General features: G+C 42.5%; 1 protein-coding gene across 1 annotated transcript in view; it reads right to left on the bottom strand.

The window, feature by feature from the left end:
- Parm1 (prostate androgen-regulated mucin-like protein 1) overlaps positions 1-25,643 on the bottom strand; it is a 98,189-nt gene that overhangs the window by 11,962 nt on the left and 60,584 nt on the right. Inside the window, exons 2-3 of the mRNA XM_028752670.1 lie at positions 18,800-19,486; positions 2,030-2,108 (exon numbers count right to left, since the gene is read on the bottom strand). Of these exons, the coding sequence (XP_028608503.1) occupies positions 2,030-2,108; positions 18,800-19,486 (766 nt within the window). The remainder of the gene's footprint in view (positions 1-2,029; positions 2,109-18,799; positions 19,487-25,643) is intronic.

The following is a 25,643-nucleotide window of genomic DNA, read 5'->3' as shown; positions in this document are numbered from 1 at the left end:
TCTCTCTCTCTCTCTCTCTCTCTCTCTCTCTCTCTCTCTCTCTCTCTCTCTCTCTCTCTGCATCTGTGTATGTATGACTATGTTACCAAGATTCTTTCGATTCTTTCTAGCCTACCATTTTGGGATGATGGCAGAGATCCTGCTCTTGGCAGATTTCCATTTTTTTTCCTTGAAAATTGTCCTTTGTACCTAGTAGATGGAGGCGATGTTACAAGCCACTCTCATTCTTGATGCCATTATTAGATTGATTTGATGTCACGTGATAACAAATGGTGTAACATAAGGAAAGGAGGAGGGGCATGTGTTCTGATGGGGATTGGGCTGGGGTGAGGACAGGAGCTGAGGGAGCTGCTGAGAGGATGTGTTCACTATAGAGAACAAACTCAGGAGGAGGAGGTGAGAGCAGCAGACACTCTGTGAAAAACACAGCACAGCTGTGGTTAAAAGAAGTAAAACAAGTGTGTGTGTATGTGTATTTGTGTTTGATCTGTGTGTGTCTGGTGTATGTGTATGTGTGCATGGTGTATGTGCATATGGTGTTTGTTTGTGTATGATGAGTGTGTCTGTGTCTGGTATGTGTGTGTGTCTGATGTATGTATGTCTATTTCTGATATGTATGTTTGTATGTGCATGATGTGTAAGTGTATTTGTTGTGCATTTATGTGTATGACTTCATGTATGGTATGTGTGTGTGCATGCACACAGTGCCATGTGACAGTGTAATCTTATTTTTGTCACTCACTGTATGAAGTGCTACCCCTGTGCCTATTGAGCTTAGACATGAGATTTAGTCCATGAAGCTCAAATATGTGTGAGAAAGAGAAGGAATAAACAAACAAATAAATATACAAAAATATAATAAACACTGACAGCACTGGGGGTGAAGTAGTGAAGGAACAGAAAGAACAGGACCCCAAACTAAGGAAAGGACATCTCTCTAAGAAAGAGATACATATCCACAGCCAGGGCACCGGAAGAACTTCAAACAAAGCAGTGGGGAGCATGGAAGACCAAGGGTCTGGGAGGGCAGGATTGGCTGGCTCTGAGAACTGGACCTCAGTCATAGAGGGTGACAGATGCGTTGGTATCATGCGGAGGGCAAAGGCCAGGCCTGAAGGACTTCCAGGCTATTCAGAGGAGCTAAAATTTAATTCAAACACAGAAGGGAGCACCAAGGGTGTTTTGAGGGATGGCGTGATGAGGTTGAAGGAGTTTCTAAAGAGATGACACCAGCTGCTATAAGATGATGCACTGGAAGTCAAGGAGGCTACGTCCATCACCAGAACATGTCCTATCTTGTTACTGCACTATGCTGTCTGGTGAGTGAGACTGCCACATGCCATCTGCCATTTATAGCTGGAAGGGCACACAGTGTGAGTAAAGTGGTGTTGAGGACTTCTGGATTTTAGAGTGATCATAAACAGAGTTTTGAAGAATACTGCAACTTTCTGTCTGGCTAAGGAATGCAAACTCTAAGCTACTCTATATGCTGACCTTCACTTTATAGAAGAAAAATGTTTATATCTAACAGTATAGAGACATAATTGGGTGCCAGAACTCAGTTTTCTAGAAAGTGGTACCTTTCCCTTTTATCTAACATACATTTGATTAGAACTAATAAACATCCCTCAAATAGATGGATTGCCAATCAACTGATGAGTTTGCAGAACACCGGGACTTAGTAACCACTGGTCCTGCCCTCTGCCCCAGCCCACAGATGAGGAAGCCCTAGTTCCCAGCCACAGGTGTCTGGCTTCCCCAGAGTAATGGAGGGATTTCAGGGCAGACATCTGTACAGAGTCTCCAGACCTTGTCCCATGAAACCATCATGCCATTTACTCAATGCTTTCTTCTTCAAACTGTCTGCTCCTGACTACTGTGGGGTTAGTTTACTGGCCACATCACTTCTGTGCCAGTATTTCTGAGGAATGAGATGCCCACCATAAAACAAGCCCATGATAAAACATCCTTCAACCTGGAGTCTCACAAATAGAATCTCATTCTTTTCAAAGAGGAAGGAGTGACTCACCTGATCTTTAGGTATGCTGCAGCTCCAAACACCAGCAACACCACGGCGATGACGGTCACAGTGATGGCGGCGATGCTGCCTGTGAAGGAGGAAAGGCCCAGAAAAGACAATGAGGGCTAGCTCAGGGATTTCAGTGTACACAATATCTACCCATGTGTCCTCTGAAAGAGGAAAACGCTGTTCCCCTCACATGGTTCCAGTCAGAAGGAGAACGAAACCCAGGATTTCAATTCTGTTATTGAACTTCAAACAAAAACAGAAAGAGGTTCAGCAAATGGTCAATATTTCTTTTGGCACTTATCATGACTTGGTGGATGCTCTAGAATCCAAAGGGCAGTATGCAGTAATACCTCACAGTTCTTTGAAGAATGACGGTGGTCAGTTGCCAGTGCCATCATTTGTAGGGGAAAAAGACTTTAAATCTCCCAGTGTTTCCTTTTCATATTTTGTCAAGTCCCTGGTGAAATATTGGGAGAAAGGCATCCTATTCTAGTGTCTCTAGGAAGTAAGGCATCTGAGTTTTTAACAAACTGGAACTACACAGCTGTATCAGTAGTGTCCACTTCAAATAGGTCGCTTTGGTGGGAGATGTGAAAATTTCAATGATGTCATTATATCAAAGCACTTGAAAAAAAATTGCTCCTCTTTGGGAAGTGTGAGCAGCGTCCACATTCAAAGAGCCCATTCGGATTATAGAGAATTAAGTCAAGTTTTGTATGCAAAGTAAGGCCAAGTGTTCATGGGACACTGTTTTTGTTGTCCTTATTGTAACAATGTTGTCACAAAGCAGCGATTTCAGACTGTGGGTCATGACTCCTTTGGAGTCTCGTATCGGATATCCTGCATATCAGATATTTACATTGCAACTCATAACATTTGCAGGATTACAGTTATGAAGTAACAACAAAATACTTTTTATGGTTGGGGGGGGGTCACCACAGTGTGAGGAACTGTATTAAAGGGTTGCAGCGTTAGGAAGGTTGAAAACCACTGCTTATAAAGTAACACAGACGCTTTATGCTTTATGTCGTAGCTTGAAATCTGCTTCCTAAAGTGACTATTAATGGGAAGGTAAAGAGACAGGCAGAGAGATGAACCCTTTAAGCATGTGTCCCTATAAAAATAATCATCTTGCTCTAAACATTTCTTTGAGGTCCAGCACTCTATGTGTTTTTTGGGTTAATAGAGTATGTACTTTGTTTTTGCTATATCTTAGAAATATTAAGGATCAACTGGACTCTTGTCTCCAAATATTGCAAAGGACTTTTGGTGTAATACACCTGTTCCCTATGTAGGCACACTACTTACTGCTTTAACAAGTGAATGGAGTTGTTCTTAAATGTCCGGAAAAGAGCTAAGTGATCTGGAGTGAAGTATGTAGAGCCATGTGTTCATGTGCATGTTCACGTGTGCATGTGCGTTCGAGAGCACACACACACACACACACACACACATACACACACGCATGATTGGCTATGCAACCATAAGCTATTCATTTATCTGGGTTAGCTCATCTGTTCTGCCCATCTGACATGATTTTAATATACATAAATGAGATGCTACATGCACCAATCTGAAGAATTGTTAAAATGCATGATCCTGTCATTTCCTATCTTTTGTACAGGAATTTTTCTCACATTCTTAAGGATTTATCAGTTGTAAGTCATATGGCACCGCTTCTATCCCCATCCTGAGTCCATGAGTGGCTTGTGCTGTTTTCTCTCTCATCTCTTCAACCAAAAGAAGAAGCACAGGGCCAAAAGACAAAGCCATTTCTTGACTCTTTAGTGATTCCCCTAAAGTTTTAGATGAAAGGTAACACCAGACATCCACATGACTACAGGAGAGGGCCACGGAACATTCCTAACATGAAGACAATGAGAAGAGTTTGCTATTTCCATGAAGACTGGCCATAGTCAACCATTTCAGAGCTTGGATACTCCAGGACATTTCACATCTCTATTTCTTTGCTTCTAGAAAGCTTTGGAACCAGATGTATTTAACAGTATAGTTATCTTTCCCTTTTTATGGCATTAGACAGATGATGTTACTGATTGCTGAAGTGTCTAGCTCTGGTCAAGCAGAGAAAACCCAAGGTTAGATCTTCTTATTTTGAAAGGTAACTATTAGTGTCTTGGCCTCCAAACTGTGCTGAATTAGAACGATTCAAAGTTCACTGAAGCTTCTTAAGAGCTAGGAGCTTTGAAAGGGAGAGCTATAACCACAAGGTAAGCTGAGGGAGCAATTTGAAGATTCAAAAATAAACAAACAAACAAACAACAAACAAACAAAACCCATAGTCATTGCAGTTAGGAGCAGTTAAACACTGATCTCTTCATTTAATTCCCCTCCTGCTAACATAAGGAAAGGAATCTAGGTGGCTCCCCTAAAGACTGTCCCCATACCTCCCAACCCTAAAGATGATTTAATGTGGGAAGATGTAGGCCTGACCTTCTTCAGAGTTTCTTGCCTAATTCTAAGGAGCTGGGTGTCCTCCAACTCTGCCATTTCCCCAGTTTATTTATATACCACCTCTTTTAAAAATAAACCAGGCAGTTTCTCCAACTCAAGTGCTATGTTTTTCCGTGTGGAGACAGCAAACAAGAGTGGCCTGATCCTTTTCCATATCACAGTGGCTCATGGTGGCTGTCTGGTTCCAGGAAACGTTACAGTCTCCAAATGGGCATCTTCAAGGCCACCTGTCCGTGACCACAAGTGACGTCATCCTTATTACCAGAGATGGTGATTACACGTGACATTTTACCTGGTAGTCTCCTGGGGGAAGCTGGATAAACAACTCTTTAGAGGGCTGGTTCCACTAGTATGAGGCAAAGGGTATGGGGTAACATAGTTTGTGCTGAAATTTGGGACCCTCTCATGACCTATGCAATACCCTCCCCAGCCCACTTCCCACCCCCAGGAGCTGGAGTCTTCTAGAAGTAGATCTTTATCAGCTGGAGCCCAGGAGATGCTATTTTCTGAGCCTTCCCTCAGCAGCTGTTGCCTCAGGTTCTAGTCGGGTTGTCCTGAGAAACCCCACCTAGCATGCTCCTGAGCCTGCGCCTGCTTTGTAGCAAGCTGCTAAGCCCCAGAGAGCACTCACTGCATTCTGTGGCAACTGAAAGACTTTGTTTTTCTTCCTTCTGAAAACAAATGCTGCACCCCTGACTTTTGTTTAAACTAACCTGGAATTCCCCTTCTTGTCTTGTTCTCACTTTTCTTTCCCCCCCAAGATGGGGCAGGGAGAAGAAAAAGGCAGGTGTAGTTAAGGGGACAGCTTTCCCTACAGGGAAGGAAGGGCTGTCCTGGGAAGAGCTGTGGGGAAGTTTGCTGGCATCTTAGTTCTTCCGCCTCAGGATCCATTTTTCACAGACCAGGTGTGACTCATGCCGTAAAGCTCTGGGATGGGCAACCGTTAAAAGAGAACTGGAGGAAACTTATCTGTATATTGTGTAAGCCAAGATACAAGCTATCCCTCTGTGCCAGCACATTGCACTGTGCCAACAAGTTCTGCCTAACCAAGGGGCTCTTGAAGAGTCAAACACCAAAGCCTCCTTGAATTTCTTGCTACCCCTAAAGCCTGGGATTTCTCAGAGTCCCTTATTTGTGACTTTCATAATGACCCAGAACGAGAATAAACTGGCTCACGTGTAATCACAGCTCTTATCTTTTGCAGGGAAGTTACTTTGGGCCAGCCCATGACCATGAAGGTTACACTTCTCATTTAACTCTCTTTACAAGCTGAATGAACTCACCCCCATTTTATAGATGAGGAAGTCGAGGCCAAGAACAGTTGAGATCTTGATTGAAGTTTTACAGTTGGTAAATCATGAATCTAACATCTGAACTCAGGTTTATTTCACTTGCCTTTTGCCTTTTAATCATTACTATGCTAGTTATTTCCTATAGCCCATTCCATGAACTTGTCTTCTTGGTCCATTCGTTTGCCTTTCTTTTTTCTCTTTATAACTAAATACCAAGGCTTCTTGAGTTTTCCCTGATGGCTTGAGTATCTGCTGGTGTGTCTGGATGTTCTTGCATCTCTGTATCTCCTTCATCTAACACTGGATTGTGTTTTTGAGCTTCCCTAGGCAGATTCTAATCATATTCATCTTGCGTCTTCTCTCATCCTTTGCATGCTTTCAGTACCAGGCACTGTCTCTAGCCCATAGTGGGTTCTTAACACTGTCCTTCAGTGTTGAGTCATTAATTGTAATATTGGCAAGAAACAGGATAACTAGACGTTTGACTCCAGTCACTGTACTTAGAAAGTTCTTGAACACAGGCTTTGCACCTATTCATCCTGGAATCCTTTGCTCTAGGTCTTATCCAAGGACCTATCTCTAGGACTCCATCTCTGCCTCACAGCACTAGACCTTCACCCTCAACACTGTTTAATGGCGACTCTCTATCGATGACCAACTGGGTTGGCTGGAAGGAAGTTAATTTAGTGATAACTGGTTGGAGTAACATTAGACCTGTGCTACAGCTGTGTTAGCAAACTCCTAAAAGGACATGCCCCAGCTCAGAGCTGGCCAACCATTATTCCATTTCTCAATGCCCAGAGGCAGTTCTAGAATTGATATTTCAAGGGTACTTACTCCCCATTGATTGCCTTTAAACTGCAGATGTGTGAGCTGTTGTCTCAAACTTAAGGGCTCTATGTATGATGTCCTTGCTACCTCCTGTATCACTTGGCACAGCAGTGGCTACTTTTATCTTCTTATTAGAGGACTTTCCACCTCAATTAAACACAAAAGGAGCCTTTCACATTTGAGCTTTTTGGTGGAAATATTTGCCAAATGCACCCAGAATGAAAATGCTGGGGCAGATATAGTAGATCTAAGCATCCTGTGAATAAACTCGACTAATGCTTTTACAAGCGTTGTTTGAGAGCATACTGGGTAAAGCAGGAAATGGAGGAGTGTCCAAGGATGAGGAAAAGGTGAGCGCTTAGCTCCTGTCCATTTGACACGTGAGCCACACAGAGTATTTAGTTCAGATGCGTGAGCACTTGATCAAGGTTCTGCATATATTTACACACTTCTGCTGCATTTAAGAAGAGTTGCTAACAACTCTCTCAATGGCTCTTCAGTCTTATCACAATTCCTTTCCTTCTTCCTGGTTCATAAAGTCAGGAAGAAATAGAAAGGAACATGTGGCCACTTCAGAGTGTGCAACAGCTCCTGCAGTCCAGGTCATCAGGAGGAGAGGGACAATTTGCCCTGAGTTCATTCTCTTTCAGAGTGTCTGTCTGTGAATGTGTTGGGGGAAGGATTGAGAACCAGAACAGCATGTGACTGTATTTCCACTCATTACAGTAGGGTCTTCATCTTTATAGAAGTGACATCCTTCCTCTTTATAACAATGAAAATAACAGTAAGAAGCAACAAGAGTACAAACAATAGCAACTAGTGCTTTCCTGCTCTCAACTCCATAAGCTTCAGCATTTTAATATATCTACCCCTCATAAGAACTCTGTAAACTAAAAACTTTTGCTAGCTACATTTTACAGAGGGAGAAGCTGAGGACAGAGGTGTAGGGCCCACACTATGTTGGTCACCAGAAGGGCCAGCTACAAGGACATGCTGGCTTGGAATCTGCACTGCTTGCTACTGTTCCTCCTGACTTGGCTGTAGAGCCGTGCCAAGACACACAGCCTTTGCTCTGGACATCTTGTCTGCTCTCTGTTGGCTCTCAAGAATCACAGTGTAATTTAAGACTGTGCAGTAGTTTGGGTCTTCCTTCAGACACTATGAAGGTGAGCCAAAGCTCTGTCATATCTAGATATTAGTTAAACCTGCATACATGGTAACTCACATTTCTTTGATGGCAATGGGTGTTTTAGGAAGAGGACCATGGGAAGCAGTCACAAGTCACAGGATTACAAGTTAAGATAAGAGGATTCTGGGTACTGGTTTCTACAAGGTTGCAAGGCTGTATTGAATAAAATCCCAGGTCTCACAAGGCTGGTTTGGATTGACTCCTGATTTCCTCTTGATCTAGGAATGTGGAATACAGAGACCATCAAGCCAGTGGCTTGCAGAGACAAGCATAAGTGTTTGGGAGCCACACAGGAGAGTCCAGGTTTGGCAGATAGGGAGGTAGGCAATGCCAAACTTGGTATTTCTACTTGTAGCAGACAAGTGGGTCTGGAAAAAGTGGAACAAGTTTTGAGAAGAGAATGAATCATTTCTCTGGGTGGGCAGGATTTGGACAGACAACAATGAAGGTGTGTGGTAGGAGCTAGCTAAGGGAGAGCAGACAGCTAACATTTCTGGGTCAGCAACAGGCTGGAGACAGATGTACCCTGACCCAATGTCTTATCTAAAAAGGAGCGAATCCTTGCCTTCTACCTCTAGAGCCACTGAGAAGAATACACAGAAGGAAATATTTTGTGAACCAGCACAAAGGGAGAGGGGTTAAAGTAAAATCTTTGTAGTAGTCTCTTTACTTCATAAACTAGGAGATGGCGTGACTGTCCATGACCCATGACATGATTCACAGAAATGGATCTGTTTTACTTAGGGTTTTCATTGTTGTAAAGAGACACCATGACAAAGGCAACTCTTATAAAGAACAACATTTAATTGGGGATGGCTTATAGGTTCAGAGGTTCAGTCCACTATCATCATGTCAGGAAGCATGGCAGTGTCCAGGCTGACATGGTGATGGAGAAGGAGTTGGGAGGTCTACATCCAAAGGCAAACAAACAGGATGGAGCTTGAGCACTAGTAGCCCTCAGAGCCTGCCTATGCAGTGACATACCTCTTCCAACAAGGCCAGACCTATTCTAACAAGGCCACACCTCCTGATAATGCCACTTCCCGTGGGCAAATCATATTCAAGCCATCATGGAACCCATGTCTACATAAGAAGGTACAATGGAAATTAAAAGAGGCTGTGAAAAATTCTACATACTCAGGACCAAGTCACAGAGAATTCTGAAGGTCAGGGATGGTGTTTGATCTTTCCTGGACAGGTGTGGGAATCCTAGGAGCATTCTGGGAAAAGGCACACAGTTTTTGTTTGTTTGTTTTGTTTTGTTTTTCAAGAAACTTCTTAAATATAATCTCGACCAGAAATAATCTCAAAGGATGGAATCTACCTTGAACCCTATTGTTCTATATGTTTCCTTTTACTCTGGCATAATTGATAATTGACATCTATAGCTATGGGTAGTTATGCATGTTGTCATCTATATACCCAAGATACAAGCATTAGGTAGATGTACTGGGGGTGCAGGGGTACAGCCAGATTCATCCACTTTCTGCCATGACAATAAACCCTTTAAACCCATGGACTTCCTCATGTCATTGGGGCCTGCTGTGGAGAACCATGGAGGAGGCCTTAGACTATCAAGTCGCTGTTTAATCTCCCACTGAGGACTTCTCTATGTTCCCACCATGGAGGCTGCCAACTCAAATAAGCTAGCCGATCCAGCCAAGCTAGTCCAGGTAACCAAGAGTCTCAACCTGCGGGGCATTGTTGGGGCTTCCCTCCCCCTCATTCCTTTCTGCTGTGGGCAGGTATTCTTCCATGACTTCCAGCGGTGTCTGGGAGCTCAAGGACTGAGACCACTGGCATTTTGGCCGCATCAGCCCGGAGACTACCACTCAAAAGCCCTGGCCCCACAGAACTTCAGACTGAGATCTCCCCACGCCCGGGTGGAACCCCACAGCGTCCACCCTGCACTGCATAGAGTGAACTCAGTCAATTTCCCCGCGCTTCTGCGGCAGACATGCAGGATCCACAACTCCACCCAACAGGACCCACGCTCGCCCACGTGTGAGCTAACAGCCCCATTAACATTGTTAACATTGCTAATTTATTATTAATTAATTAAAAACTAATTTCAGAGTATGTATGGGGATGTGTGCATGTTCACATGTATATGTGTGTGCTTATGCTCATGTGTGCATGTGGAAGTCAGAGGACAACTTTGGACACAGCTCCTCAGGAGGTGTCCGCCTTGCTTTGGGAGACAGTCTCTTTCACTTGGATATGAGGTACAATAATTCGATTAGGCTAGCTGGCCAGTGAGCCCCAGGGACTGCCTGTTTCTTCTTTTCTAGCACTGAGACTACAAACATATATCAACCTGCCTTTTGTTTTAAGTGAGTGCTTGGGTTTGAACTCATATCTTCATGCTTGTACACAAGCACTGTACCAACTGAGCCATCTCCCCAGTTTCTGAGCTGGTTTTAATCTCATTTGTTAGTACTTATGATATAAGGAAGAAAGTTCTTTATTGGCATATGATTTGCATGCAAATCAATAGAAGTGCTTTAACAAACATAACCTAAGCTTGTCTCTACACATTCTTTCTTTTCCCCACCAAACTCTTTCCAAACCTTTACATCATTGGTTTACTATGTAGTCATCTCTTCAAACATTGGGTAAGAAGCCAACTGATCCAAACTGAGCAACTGTTATCTACTTGGAGTGTGTTCCCTCCTTTCTACTTTTATCTAACAGCTGTTGAACTTGTCAAGAGGGCAGATTGGCTTCAGCCTTGAGGCTGGGGAGCACAACTGTACTTTTACACTTCATGTCATTTGAGGACCTGGTTCAGAGACTAGTTTTCCTAAATGTTCTGTTCTGGGCAGGGAGACTGCTGTTAAGGCATGGCCTCACAAGGAAGACTTGAGTTTGGATCTCTAGCACCCACATAAACAGCTGGGCACACCTGTAATCTCAGTGCCAGGGAAGCAGAAGATGAGTGTGTCCCTAATTCACTGCCAGCCACTGCAGCCAAATAGGTAATCATCAGCTTCAGTGAGAAACCATGTCTTTAAAACTAAGATGGAATGACTGAGAAAGAGAACTGACTCTGACCTTTAGTTTACACACACACACACACACACACACACACACACAGAGTTACATACACACACACATGCACTCACATACATAGTACACACATGCACACATATACACACATGCTCAAACATACATACACATTCACACACACAGAGTCACATGCATACACACACATATACACACATACGCATTCATACACACATACATATTCACACACACATATACACATACACATTCACACATACATGCACACACATACATATACACACATACACATTCATACAACATACATATTCACACACACACATACACATTCACACATACATACACACATATGCATTCACACACACATACACACATACACGCAAAAACAAACACACACACAGAGGCATGCACACACGCGTATACACACACTCATTCACACAAACATGCCCACATGCACACACATATACATACACATACACACACATACATATTCACACACACACTCATGCACACACTCATACACATGCACATGCATACACACACATACACACATACACACACTCATGCATACACACACGTATACACATTCACACACACATACACATACACATATAACATACAGATAAATAATAAACAAACACTGTTCTGCATATAGCTAAAAACGAATAGTGAAAGTGTTAATCTTGGTTAAGATGACGAAAGGCATGCACTCCAGATTCATGCTTTTTCCCCTCAGCCTTATTCTCTCCTGGGAACACAGCCCTGCCCTCACTATAAGGAAGCACAGAGCTCAGGCTTGAAATTAATGAAACCATTCTGGGCGGCTCTCCGTTACTATGGTTTTAAAGTTTCTCCACTTCACTTACAATTACAGTCTTTTCCACACAAATGAGACCTCCTTCTTGCTTGGAATTTATTTTAACTACCTGTTTCGATCGCTCAGTCTCAGCTCGCTTTTGACATTTGTAACATGAGCTACCTGGGGCTTCCGAGAATAGCAATGGTATTGCTTATTCGTTTTTTCTCATAGCATAGCCCTGTCTAAGCTGATTGCCACATAGTGACTCCAGGGCTGTCGGGAGCACAGCTCACATTCAGTCGACCAGAGGGTAAGCTCCACACCCAGTCTGTAGGGAATGAAGATTATTAAGGACCAGCTTGGGTGTATCAAACTCCCAAGTCATCTCTTTGAATATTGCCTGGGGGGAAGGATAGAGTTCTCCCCTTTTGCCAAGTAATGTGCTTGTTTATTTTTTTTAATTATTACTGTTTCTGGTCATTTGTCCCAGGTCACTTGTCCCAACAGCTTTGAGGCCAATGACATCAACATAATTACAGTAATCCCAAAGAATCAGCGATCTCCTAAGAACCATTAGTTAAATTCAGTCTTGTCCCCTATGTAATTAATCACCCAGGCCCCATAGGCCCTGCTTTCAGACACTATATTTACCAAGTTTAAAGTTTCCCAGACTCAGGTCTCTGGAAAGAAAACTAATTTCCCAACTGTGATGCAAGCTAGGGGAGGGTCCAGCTCCTTCTTGTTCTGCTTTTGCAGGCCCCAGGACCAGGGTTTTCTCTTGTAGCTTACTGCTTGCCTCCCTTTGGCCCCGAGACTGCTCTTCTCAGCTGGGAAAGTCTAGCTGTTTCACTACTCGGTCCATCCCTTTCAGTTTCTCAAGTGAAAGTGTCACAGTTCCGAGGGGAGCAGTGATTCCCTCTCACATCACTTGGATTATCGTTCTCTGTATTGTCCTGAAGGCAGGTATTTCCACAGACTTTTATTACCCAATACTCACTGTTAGTGTCCCTTTGGGAGTCTTTAAGTGGTTTATAAACAGTCTAAGTTTTCAAGCTAAGAAAACCAGTCTACAAGCATCTGAGCTAGCAGTAGCCACTCCCCTCCCCCAAATTAAGGGTCCCACCGTAATAATATCAGATGACATAATTCACTGCTATGTTATTAGAAGAACATTGTTCAGCAGTCGTATTTAATGCTAATAAGAACCTTACTGAATAGATACAGTTCCATGCGTGCCCTCATCTTGAAGGTGGTATTCAGTGATGTTCAGACTCTTACCCCAGAGTCCCTCATATAGCAAAAGGCACTGGAGAGAGCTGAGCCAGACAGTCTGGTGGTGGGATTTGTACCATCATTTGTATCCTTGCAGCCTGCTTTTAAAGTTATTTCATACTGTCTCCGTATGGAAACATGCTACACAGTGTAGGATAGCTCACTTCCATAGACTTAGTGAGATGTTTTCATTTTAGCATAAAATTCACCATCATCTTTAGGCCAACAGTCTACTTCTTGAAGGTCATTCATCTAACCATGAACAAAAGACACTGTAACAACGCCATCTGTTACATCCAATGTTTTTCCTAAGATTGAGCAAGCAGGCATATCATCAATTCAGTGTCACTTATACATTTTCCAGCACAATAGTCGAGATTCAGCTCCCTGTGATGAGATTTTAGATTCTTTTCTGACAAAGCTGATGGGCTACCCTCCATTTTCCAACTAGTTATTCTACAGCTAGCAGGATGCTTTCTCGAGTTAGAAGCTTCTGATGGTTCAGGGCAGAGAGGAGACTGGATCTCTCCTCATCCATATCTCCCAATGAGCCACCTAATGGAATTATCTGTGTTTGTATGCTAACTCTCATCATCTCAGTGAAGCATTTTCAAAACCACCTCTCAGCTATCACCCATGAAAGTCAAATCTGAAACAGAAAAGAAAAAGTGTTCTACGGAGACAGAAATTCTCCAAACAGAATCTAAGACAGCATTGGGGCAATTAAAATACACAATGGTTGTCTTCCTACTGGATGACAATATAAATGAGAAATAGCTGATTTTATTACCTTGACATATAGTTTTCAAAGGGTATCTTAGAAATACATCAAAATTAGATTAAGGCTTAAGCAGGGAAGGCAAGTCAAAGGAGAAATACAAGGTGGTATTTTAGCTGAAATAGTGTCTAATAGAGTTCCTGTGGGAACTAGCAAGGTTTGAAGGTTAGCCCGAATTCAAGGAACTTGGCCTATAAGAAGAAAGTATGTTCATAAGAACAGTCATAGACACAATGTTCATGGTAAGGCCCAAAGTGGGCATCAGGATGTGGCAAAGACAGCTGTTTTGGGGGTGGGAGTGGGTGGAGACTCATCATGACAGCAGAAACCCTTTCAGATGGTCTGTGGTCTTGACAGGGCATTGGAGGTGTCTTTACATACACAGGTGGGGGTGTCCAGTAGTTTTTCATTTTCAATTAAAACTTCAGATTTTACAGAGTTTCTATATAAAACTAAAAAGGTTCATTTGCTGAGTATTTTTTAAACACCCACACTGAGCTAGGCACAATTAGAAGATAGAAATATAGTTTTGCGTCAAAACAGTTTCTTCCTATGCCCATGTGTTTTGAGAAACAGTGATGGCTATAAACAAAGAGCTACGAAGCTAAGTTTATCATCCTACTGTGGAGAACAAATTCACGTGAGTTGTGATACATTGTAACTGAATGCTAAGGACTGGGTTGGGAGTCCTATAGGAAACACCCAGAACAAGCAATGCTTGAGCTGAGATTCCAGGCCTGATTTGCAATTAACCAATGAAGTACTAGAGAAGATACCAGAAAGAAACATTCTATGAATGATGGCCCTAAGTAAAGAGGAAGACCAGCAGACTTAACCCGAGAGTCAGCCAGTGGAAGAGCTGTTGAGGAAGAGCGGGAGGTGTTTAGAGGCCACACAGACTGGAGGCTTGGGGGCTTCACAGGCAGAGACATAGAAGAAAGCTGGTGATGTTCACTTGTTTATCTGATTTCTGTTTAATCACCACTCTGGCTGCTCTTTAAAAAGAGCCCCTGCTCCCCACTCACCTCGTCCTGAGGTGTGCATTGTACTGAGTTTGCTCAGGGCATGAGAAACCTGTCATAGTGTTTACATACGATGAGCTCTGGTTTAATAACACAGTATGACCACGATTTAACACATGTTGCACCTTTTCTTCCTTGACTAGCTAACCAAAAGCTACAAATAAGAACATTTGTCTTCTGTGGAAGTTGACTTTCTATGGCTGCCAACAGCACCTGTTCCTCCTTCTGCTGGTGACCCAGGTGGTGGGATCAGACACTATCTCATGTAACCTATTCAAGTGTGCTGGCAGCTGTTAGCTCTCCTGACTCTGTGTCTTCATTACATCAGACTGGATGGGTTCAGTGGCAGAAAACTTAAGACCAATCTCTGGAACAGAGTTTGAACCCTGGCCCTGCCACACACATGAGGACTTAAGTCTCTGTGTACATAATTTTCACCTTTAGAACAGGTTAAAGCTGACCCCGCCTCATTGGTGTATTCTGAGGACTGTGTGGTGCCTGTGCGGGTGGAACTCAGCCTCCAACGAGCATCTCAAGATCAAAGATCTCATTTCTTAGGCATTGGGTCAGTGCAGTAAACAATTGTCACAATATGACAAGTGTAAAAGTATGCAGGTAGCCTCTCCTGTATTCAGTTAACAGCAAAGAACCCTAACAGGAGACTAGTTAAATTACATGATCTATTTATCACTGATGATGAGCAACCAGAAACCAGGTATGAACTGGTATACTTTTTTTTTTTTTTGGTTCTCAACTGCTTATAACTTACCATGTACGTTTCTCCTGCTGTTGAATAATGCTATTTAAATATAATTCTTAGACTATTCTTCCCACCAGTGACTACCAGTGGAGTACTAGGTACAGCCAACAACCTTACCTCATGACCTAGAGCCTCAGGAATCCTCCCCGAAGTTCCTCCCTGCTTCATTTGTGATCTACCCATCCAATTAGCTTGGGACTCTCTTACTTTTTAGGCATACACACACTGCATTGTAAACTTCCTGAAATAAATGACTGTTATTCACAGCTACATGATTCCCTAGTATAGAGCCAGATACCTAGCCTAATAAAAGCTTCTTGAAGACTATAGGCATCCTTCATTAAGGCATATATGATAATAAAGATGATGATAGCTGCAACATCAAAAAGGTAATAATAATAGCAATAATGATAATAATAAATAATAGTAACATTCCAATGAAAGCCATTGTTTGGGACACTGTCCAATAGCCAAGTGAATTGTGTTATCTAAAGTTTACAATAGTCCCATCCTACAGGTGATTCCCTTACTCCATCTTATTGATAAAACAGGACTCAAGTAAATGCAGCAACTTCCCTGGTGGTGGATGATCACTTTTATTTATTCAAGCAATGCTGCTGAGGGTCTGTCACATCAGAGAGCTGGAGATTCAACCTCCTTCTCATTCTCTGCAATCAAGTTTCTTCCTTTAGCCTAGCAGTTAAAAAGCAGGCAGTCTCCTGATAAAGGAGATGCTGTCAGAAAATGGCAAGCAATAACAAGACAAGTGAAGCATGGTAAAGAGATTCACATTGATGGCAGTTATCATTCCACTTAGCAGAGCAGAGGTCTACTGAAGGGGTGACAGTTAGAGTCCAGACAAGGAACAGGACTGATCATTAAAAAGAGGGAGGGTGACTGTCTCAGCAGGGGGAACAGTGAGTGCAAAGGCCCTGAGGCAGGAGGATTCTCTGAGTTCAGCTAATAAGAAAGTTGGCAGGGAGCTTGAGGTTATAAGAAAATGAGAGCAGAGAGTCTGTGCAAGTTCAGGGCATGCTGAACTTTGTGGACACGACCGAAACCCTGGCCTCTTCATTCTGATTCATAGGGGAAGCAATTAGACCATCAGAGCCACAGTGCCATGCTTGGAGCTACCGTGGCTTCATTTTTCTTTTAAGTAAGCATTTTTAATTTACTGGATATATCCAAAATATTACCACCCCAGCCTGCAAACAATATAAAATTATTTAGTTTCCTGTTCTCTTTTGCACTGGATCTTTGAAACACAGCAAATGCTTTTCCAGCAACAAATTCTGTTGGGAGCAGCCACAGTTCTAGGGATACTGGCTTCTGTATTGGAAGTATGAGGACCAGTCTAACAAGATTGTCTTCTTTTCACTTATGATGTCATCAATGTTAAAGGTGAAGGCTGACAGAAGCATCAGCTTATATCTGTCCACAGAAAAGGGCAAGTCTAAGATATGTTTGATTCTGAGGTCCTCATTTGACTAGATAAATGTGGGTCATCAGGGCTTAATCAATGAGGACAACACAATCCAAAAGAGCCAACACTCCAATGCTAAAAGAGGCTCTCTGACAGGATGTGATGGATGGTCAGGTCATTTTCAAGAATACTGTAGCTACCTGAGAGGGAGAGGGAGGGGCAAGAGGAGACCAGGCCAGATCGATGGATTGCCTGGATATGGAGCACAGAAGCTTCAAAGTTCTGGCCTGAGAACTCAAAAGAAGAGAGGGAATGTCTGAGGGAGGAGCAGAGGAAGGCTGAGGAAGTTAGTAATCCATCTCAAACATCTGCAGTCCAAAAAGCTCATGGGTTGCTTTCGGGGAGATTTCCCATTGGCTGACAGCAGAATAGATATATGTTAAGTTTCATAAAACAGGAGTGGTTTGTCTCAGGGTTATCAGGATGGACAGAACCACACCCGCAGGCGTGAATGTGGATGATCCCTCTATGAGAGATGGATTTCACAAAACCCACTCTGCTTTAGGTTCCTCCTCTTTACTAGGGCAGGAAGTCTGGCTGAGAAAACAGCACAGGCACATGTCTAAGAACAGTATGTGGAATACTGGCCTGGAGTCGTAAACAAAGCCAATGAGATACAAATAGATTCCCCACCCCTCTGCAGGCCTGCCCTCTGCCCGTCTCCACCTGGCTTTCCACTGTACTGCAGGCCTTACTTGTCCTGCTTTCTGGCCACACGTCAGATGGGAGGTTGTTTAGCAGAGGAGAGTGTTTCCCTCAAGGGAGAGGCTCTCCTGTCATGGAGGTGGTCTTTCCACAGGGCCTAATACTGAGTTCTGGTAACAGCTCTCTCCTGTCTCAGGCCTGACCCCTAGTATGCCTCCTGTACCCCAGTCAGGGCTCTGAAGTGTAGTGGGGGCCCTTCATTCCAACTGGATTGTTCCTTTCATTCTTGCTTCGCTCACTGATGCACTCCAGCCATTACATATATATAATCTATTTTATTACAGCAATAGTAAATATAATAAACATATTATATCTGTTATATAATACACATATATTCATATGTTTATATATGTATCAATACATACACATATACATGTTTACATAATCTACATGTTATATAATATTAGAATATAATATCTTTATATTATAGCATATGTTTTATATTGTATATAAATATTATAGTATACTTATATTTAGTATATAAATAATACAGATATGATAGACATAATTTATTTATTGTTAGTAGACTATGTCTACCAATCAGAGTTCTCAGGGATTGCTTGCCTGACTGGGCTATGGGGTCTTTCATAGAAGTCACTGTCTGGCTAATCTTAGCTTTTTCTTTCCTCCCTCCCTCTGTTACTGTTTCTATTCAGAGCACTCGTTTGTTTTCATTAAAAGATGTTCATCTCTCACCATAAACAGAGGGAAGGGGACTCTTCCCTATTAAAGGAGAAGTCATGACTGTCCTCCTCTTCATTAGACTCATTTCTTTTTAAATCCTAAAAGGAGAAGTCATGACTGTTCCCTTCTTCATCAGACTCATTTCTTTTAAATCCTGTCTGCATGCCATTCCCACCTGAAACAAAGTAGATTGATTTCTAAGCCTAGACTCCTGGTTCTCTGTTCTCTGCCACAAACAGCCAGGAATCCCCAATGCTCATTTGATTTCTCTTTGGCTTTGTGATCCCTGGGGAGGTCTTCTCCATTTGAAAGGGGGCTGGGAAGCTGTTAGAAGCAAACCCTGGGAAAGCAGACCTGACCCAACTCTTTTCACTCACTTCATGATCTCACTTCAGCACAATCCCTGTGACCCTTTTGTAATAGCATAACCATGATCACTAGTTCTGGAGAGGGACCCACCTGAACTTAAGGCATTCTCCACTTCTTGCATGATCAGGAAGGGGGTGGTGGTCTCAGACTCACAGATCACTTTGCCAGGCTCAGCATCTTGGGGTGATTTCTCCTTGGGCACTGGCTCTGCTGTGACATGGGAGGTGGGTGTGTGACTAGAACTGTGCCCTTCTGTTGGTGACGCAGGTGCCATTGGAGCTTCTGTGGGATGGATGTTGGCCACAGGAGAGCTGTGGCTAGAGGTAACGGAGGCAGAGAGAGGCTCCGATGGTGAAGTTGCAGGGGATGTGGATGCTGAGGTGGGAACCTGAGAAGACAGGAGCCTGGGTGACTGTGACCCAGTAGCTGACACAGTTGCTTCAGGACTTCCAGGACTGTGTTCCTCAGGTGTGGGTGCCAAGTGGACATCACTGCTTGTGGAGGAGAACCTGGTAGCTGAGGGATCTGTGCTGTTGACATCCCTCTTCAAAGCTGGGCTGGTAACAGTCTCTCTTTTGGGGTCAGTGGGGAGCTGAGATGTAAGGGATGTGGCAGTCGTGAGGAGAACTGAGGCATTATGAGTGGCACTGGCTACAGGGGTGGTGGCCATAGCAGTGTGTTGAGCAGAGGTAGTCCAGGTGGCCATAGGTGCTGTACTTTTTGTCGCAAACGAGACAGGCAATGGGGCTGATGTTGGTAAACCCTGTACCCTCAGTCCTACGAAAGAAACAATCAACAAATGCAGTTAATTGTATGTAAACCATTATATACATATACACACATATATATATTCTATACATATTTATGTTATATATTATATACATGTATATGTTATATATACATATATAAAATATATAAATATGCACATATATACTTATATTATATATACATATATATGTATATGTTCTGTATTCACACATATGTATGTATGTATGTATGTATGTATGTATACTTGCACAGCTCTTTTACACTGTGGTTCCAGGTATTTCTCATTTTTCCCCACTGTGCAGATGACACTGAATGGTGAAAGTGGCTTTAAAAATCTGTTTTTTAAAAACTAATTGTCCCCCTTGATTTGCGCCTCCCAGTAGGAACCAGCCTTAGGCTCCATAAGAGCTATGACTGGATCAGTCAACTCAAGATCAGCAACAGGTGGAGTGAACCAAGCTTGTCTCCTGCCGGTTTAACCACTGTCCTTGGAGGGGGAGGCTGTCTGCAGAAACAACCAGCCTTTGCTTGCACGACTGAGTGTCACTTCCTACCAGCTGCACAGTGGGGATGCAAGGGTGTGAATGTCTGGTTGGTCCCTGGTGACTGGAAGGATGGGATAGTCTCAGGGGAGCCCCAGGGGCTCCTGCTCTTGCTTCAAAGACAGATGGGCTGTGGGAGTCTGTCCCTTTCCTTTCTGGCTTTGTGCACCACAAGGCAGGGCTCAGTGGCTTTCTAAGCACCTTCCCTGTGTAAGGAAGAGGAGTTTTATGAGATAGCCTTGTCTGTGGTTTGGGAGTATCACTGAAATTCTAGCCCAGTTTTACAATCATGATTTTGAGTCGTATTTGCCTTCATATTTTGTAAAATTTAGGACTAATTCTCCCTTTACCTCCCCTGTCCCTTGTTCCTAGCCTCTATTCACTTTTATTGTTCATTGTATAACCAATGACATCATTGAATTAGTGCTCCGGCAGACACTGGGCTCATCCTCCCTCTCACTGAGTAGCGTGTATCTTGACTATGCCCCCCTCAGCTTTGCCTCTGATCATTCCCATCTCAGTATGTGGGAACTCCTGCTTGCCACCATTCTTCAGCTAAGAATAGAGATGTCATCTCATCCTTTGTCCCCCAAACCCCAAATCAAGTCCTTTAGTCACTCACTTCCTAAACGATAGCCCCTCTTCTCATCACCATCTTCTCAGTATCCCCAAGTTAACTAGTCACATGACAGCAGAAGTCTCTTAAATGACATTCTGACTTCCAGGTTTCTCCCAGAAGAAGAACCTTCTGTGATTGTAACACACAACTAAGAAAATCTTTTTAAGTGACAAATCTTAAAATTGTTTATGGTGCTTGTTGTTAGTTTTCTTTTCTTTTTGTTTGAGACATGGTTTCACTATGTAGTCCTGGCTGGACTGGAACTCAAGAGATCCACCCACCTCTGTCTCCCTTGGGTACTGAGATTAAAGGTGTGTGTCATCATGTCTGGCTTCAGTTTTCAATCGATCAAAACACTTCAAAAGCATTCAATTGTATTAAGAGTAAAATCAGAAAATCCCGTGTCATCTTATGTTTTTCTCACTATGATTAGCTTCTACTCAAAATCACCTCAGAAACCCTTCTCAGACAATTCTAATTAAAATCATCCCACTCCAGATCCTTGTCCATGTTTCAAAAGAGTAAATGAGACCACTGTAGCTAATTCATAGCTAATGTTTACTGTCTTAATAGTCATCACATGCATCACTAGCATTGTCTCAAGAGGTGTCAGCATCCATCTCTACAACCTTTACATTCTTTCAAGCTCATCCACTCATTAAGCGGCACTTCTTCCCTCACTCTGTACAGTCTGTACAAAGGGCCACTTGGTGTTCTCTGGGAAATAGATTGCCTAGGGGCCTCATGGAAAGTGAATCACATAAGCTTGATCCTTTTAACATGTTTATTTCACTTGGCCTAAACTCTTCAGATTTCACATGTGCGATAGCATGGGCTAGAATGCCCAACCTATCGTTCACTAGCTGTCTGTCTGTCTGTCTGTCTGTCTCTCTAATCTATCATCTATCTATCTATCTATCTATCTATCTATCTATCTATCTATCTATCTATCATCTATCTATCTATCTACTATCATCTTTATGCCACTTGTGTTTATCTGCTCATCACAATGAACATTTGAGCTGCTCCTGTCTTTGGGTCACTGGGAAGACTACTGCTATGGACACAGGTGCATAGATATCTACTGTCTCCCTGCTCTGTTCCCTTGGGTATCTTTTCAAGAGTAAGACTGCTGGGTCAAAGGGCAACCTGCTTAACTTTCTGAGGAACTGAGCTAGTTTTCACCTATTTTTGTTTTGCATACTTGTCTCTCAGTTTGAAATACTATATTTTTATGTGTGCCAAAATATAAGCTTAGTGACAGTACAAAGATATGGTAATTTTCATTGTTTTTTTCCCCAAGGGCAGAGTCCAGGTCACAGCAAATAACAAACAAGTACTTGTAGAAGGCAGGCAGCAAAGAAGGAAGGAAAAATCAAATGCTTAAAACCTTCCTCCCCAAAGAGCTGGAGCTATGGCTCAGCAGTTAGGAGCACCAACTGCTCTTTCAGAGGACACAGGTGGCAGCTCACAACTAACTGCCTGTAAGTTCAGTTTCCAGGAGATCTGATGCTGTCTTATGGGCTCCATAGGCACTGCACAGATGTGATGCACAGACATATATACAGGCAAGAGAGCCATACCCATTAAAAAAAGAAAGACAAATAAAAACCTTTCTTCCTGACTATCCCAACATTTGTCTCATCCATTCTACATGCCATTTGCCTATAGCTGTATACACCATGGCTTCCTCAGGACAGCTTCCTGTATTATGTGAGGTCCACATCTTCGCCTCCTTCTCTTTCTCCACCGTAATGTATACATATGACTCATGTCTTGTTAGGCCCTCAACTACTTGACCTTCCATCCCTGGGCAGGCTCTCTCAAGAATGCAGAAAGGTAAAGGTCAGGTCTAAGCAGTGTTCAGAAAGAACAGAATATAGGCCAGATACTATCAGAGAAAGGAGAGAAAAAACCTTATGGGAGGCATTCCAGGTATCAGGATGGAATTTGCAACTTTGGTGCCACGTGACAGATTCAGGGGCTAATGGAATATGTCCTACTCTGAACTTAGAATTTGAATTTCCTTAAAAATGATTGGTTTAATTTTAGTTTAAAGACATTGACCAGAGGCTAGACTGAGTGTTAGATGCACTTGCCTGCATGCATGAAGCCTCATGTTCAGCGACTGACAAGGAAATATTTTGTTTTAAGGAGTTGGTTCTGAATGTGGACAGTGAGATAATTTCTTCCTTAGGAAACAAGAGGACAGACCTCCAAACTTAGGCTACACAGTAGTCTAGACTTTTTATGATGCTATGATGTCTTTCAGAGGCTAAAAAATCTTTGAAATATGTTAAAGTAACAGTAGGGCAGATATTAGGGTCACTGCCTCCATATCTTACAGCTTCCATGGCCAACTGAAGACTCTGAGGGAGAAAATATGACAGTGCTTCACACTGTCTCATTCACTTATCCATTCACATCATTCCTTCACCCTCCACTCACTCATTTGTTGGGTAGTTTCTCTGTCCACGGTTTTGCCTTTAGAGTTCACTTTTTAGCAGAACAGAAACCATACCTAACTTCCTATAACACGATGAGGTGAGTGCCTTATAAAAGCACTTCAAACAAGTACATTTCATAGCCTCACACATGAGTAGATGGAGACAGCTAGCCTAGGTCTGGAAGTGAGGTCAACGAATCTTTAAAACTCTGAGATAAATGAGGATAAAAGAACACAGATTCATTCATCATTCATTCATTAAATAATTCATCATTTGTTCTTTTAGTCATTGATTCATTTGTTTATATCATTAGCTAATTCATTCATCATTCACTCATGCATTCACATTATTCATTCATTCATTCATTCATTCATTCACATCACTTACTCATGCATTCACTCACATCATTCACCTCATTCATTCATCATTCAGTCACTCATTTGTTCCGACACTTGTTGAGTACTTTCTCTGTCCACAGCTTTGCCTTCAGAGTTCACTCTTTAGCAGGACAGAAATCATACCCAACTTCCTATAACATGATGAGGTAAGTGCCTTATAAAAGCAAAACCAAGTTTCACTCAAAGCCTCAAAGGAAGATTAATAAAGTCTGCACTACAACATGTAAAAATACACAAATGTCATTTTCAATTGACATTTAGAAAAATCATGTAAGAGATGACATTTGAGCTGTTTTTAAAAGGATAAGAATGTACACGATAGCACCTAAGATATGGATTGTTCAGGATGACACTCATATTGTTATATCAAGCAGAGCCAAGTGCTGTTCTATTGTTATAGGTCTAAAAATGACTGCTCCCGGTGCTGATTTATTGCTGGAGACTTCCACTTTCTTCTGCAATTCTTACTAATTTACTTTTCTTCTCCTATCCTGCTTGCTTCTAAAGAGGACTGGAGGTGGCCATTTACTTCCTATGGCTACCTACTGTGTACTTATTTACAGCACTTTACAGTCCAGGTTAGTCAATTTCTACTCCTAACCAAGCAACAATGCATAAAATTGTCTGACAATGCTGGTTACCATCACTTGGATAAGGCATTAAGAACCCCAGCTTTGCTGTATTTGATTGCCTACACCTCAAAGCTCTCTTCTAGCATAAAACAGCCCTTATGGACTTACTATGACTATATTACAGATATCTTACAAATGCCACCTGCACTTGTTTTCTGGGGTATGGGGTAGGGTGGTGGCTATAGCTAAATACTATAGACTGGATGCTTAAAGTAGTGCACTTCAGTTATAGAAGGTGGGAAGCACAACATCACTATGCTAGGCAATTCAGTTACTGGTAAGGACCTTCTTCCTGGCTCACAGATGACTATCAACTCTCTGTGCTCTCACATGCCCTTCCTCTAGGAATTTAGGTGGGGAGCAGAGTCGGCATAGCTAGTATTCTTTTCACTCTTTTTTCTTCCTTATCTTTTATTTTCTTTTTAAGATTGGGTCTCACTTTGTAGCCCAGCTTGCCTAAAACCCATTCTGTAACCCAGGCCAATGTTGAACTTGTGGACCATATGCTTCATCTTCCTGAGTGCTCTGATGTCGCTTTTAAGAACACTAATCCCAGCAGTAGGATCCCATTCTCTCATACCTCTAACCATATCTCCCAAAGCCCTTTCTCTAAGCATCATCACAGTTGGGGGGGGGGCTAAAGCTTTATTATTCAGAACATCTATGACTTAAGGTTTCTGCTTCTTCATATGGGTGATGACTTTAATAATAGGCACACCAAAATGACAGAGTCCAGCAGGTAGGAATGCATACTTTCTGAACATTTTAAGAGAAGAGTCAGGGCTAGAGAATGAGCATAACCACTCATCTGAAAACAAAGAAACAGATACAGGCAGGGAAAGTCACATGATCCACCTTTGAAATCCATGAGAAAGAACAGGCAGTGTCTCTGAGTTTAATGTCTTCATTCTAGAAGCTTCTGTTTTTCTCAAGGAAATGCTAAAACTGCTTTGGTTTTCCAGAGTAAAATGGGTCTGCTGTAGAGGGAGGTTGGGTGGAGCTTTATGCTTTCCAAACCTTCTCTGATATCTACCAGGGGTTCTTGATTTCCTTACTCTGTAATGGCAACTGGTAAATATCTCTTTTATTCACCAGCTGTAATTGTCATCTTGAAGACTTACTCCTGAATAAACTCACACCTTCTAGCTTTTTCTGAACTCTGGCTGACTGGGTCAACTCTGCTGTTCAGGGCTAAACTTTTCTTTAACCTGACTGATTCAAATTGGCTTCTCTTGGCTTCTGACTGAATTGCTCTGCTTGACCTTAAACTAACTCTGGCAATCTGTTCTAATCTTCTGGTTGTTTCTCATTCTTTGGCTCATTCTGTCTTTACCTGCAACATGTCTCTGAAAAATCGTCCTGGTAAAATTGCCTCCACTTCTCTCTCTGTCTCTTTCTCTCTGTCTCTGTCTCCCTGTCTGTCTGTCTCTCTCTTTCTCTCTCTGTCTCTTTCTCTGTCTCTCTGTCTGTCTCTCTCTTTCTCTCTCTGTCTCTTTCTCTGTCTCTCTGTCTGTCTCTCTCTTTCTCT

Source organism: Grammomys surdaster, unplaced genomic scaffold, assembly GCF_004785775.1.
Source record: "Grammomys surdaster isolate TR1022 unplaced genomic scaffold, NIH_TR_1.0 125928, whole genome shotgun sequence".
Lineage (NCBI taxonomy): Eukaryota > Metazoa > Chordata > Mammalia > Rodentia > Muridae > Grammomys > Grammomys surdaster.
This window is presented reverse-complemented; position numbering and strand designations above follow the sequence as displayed.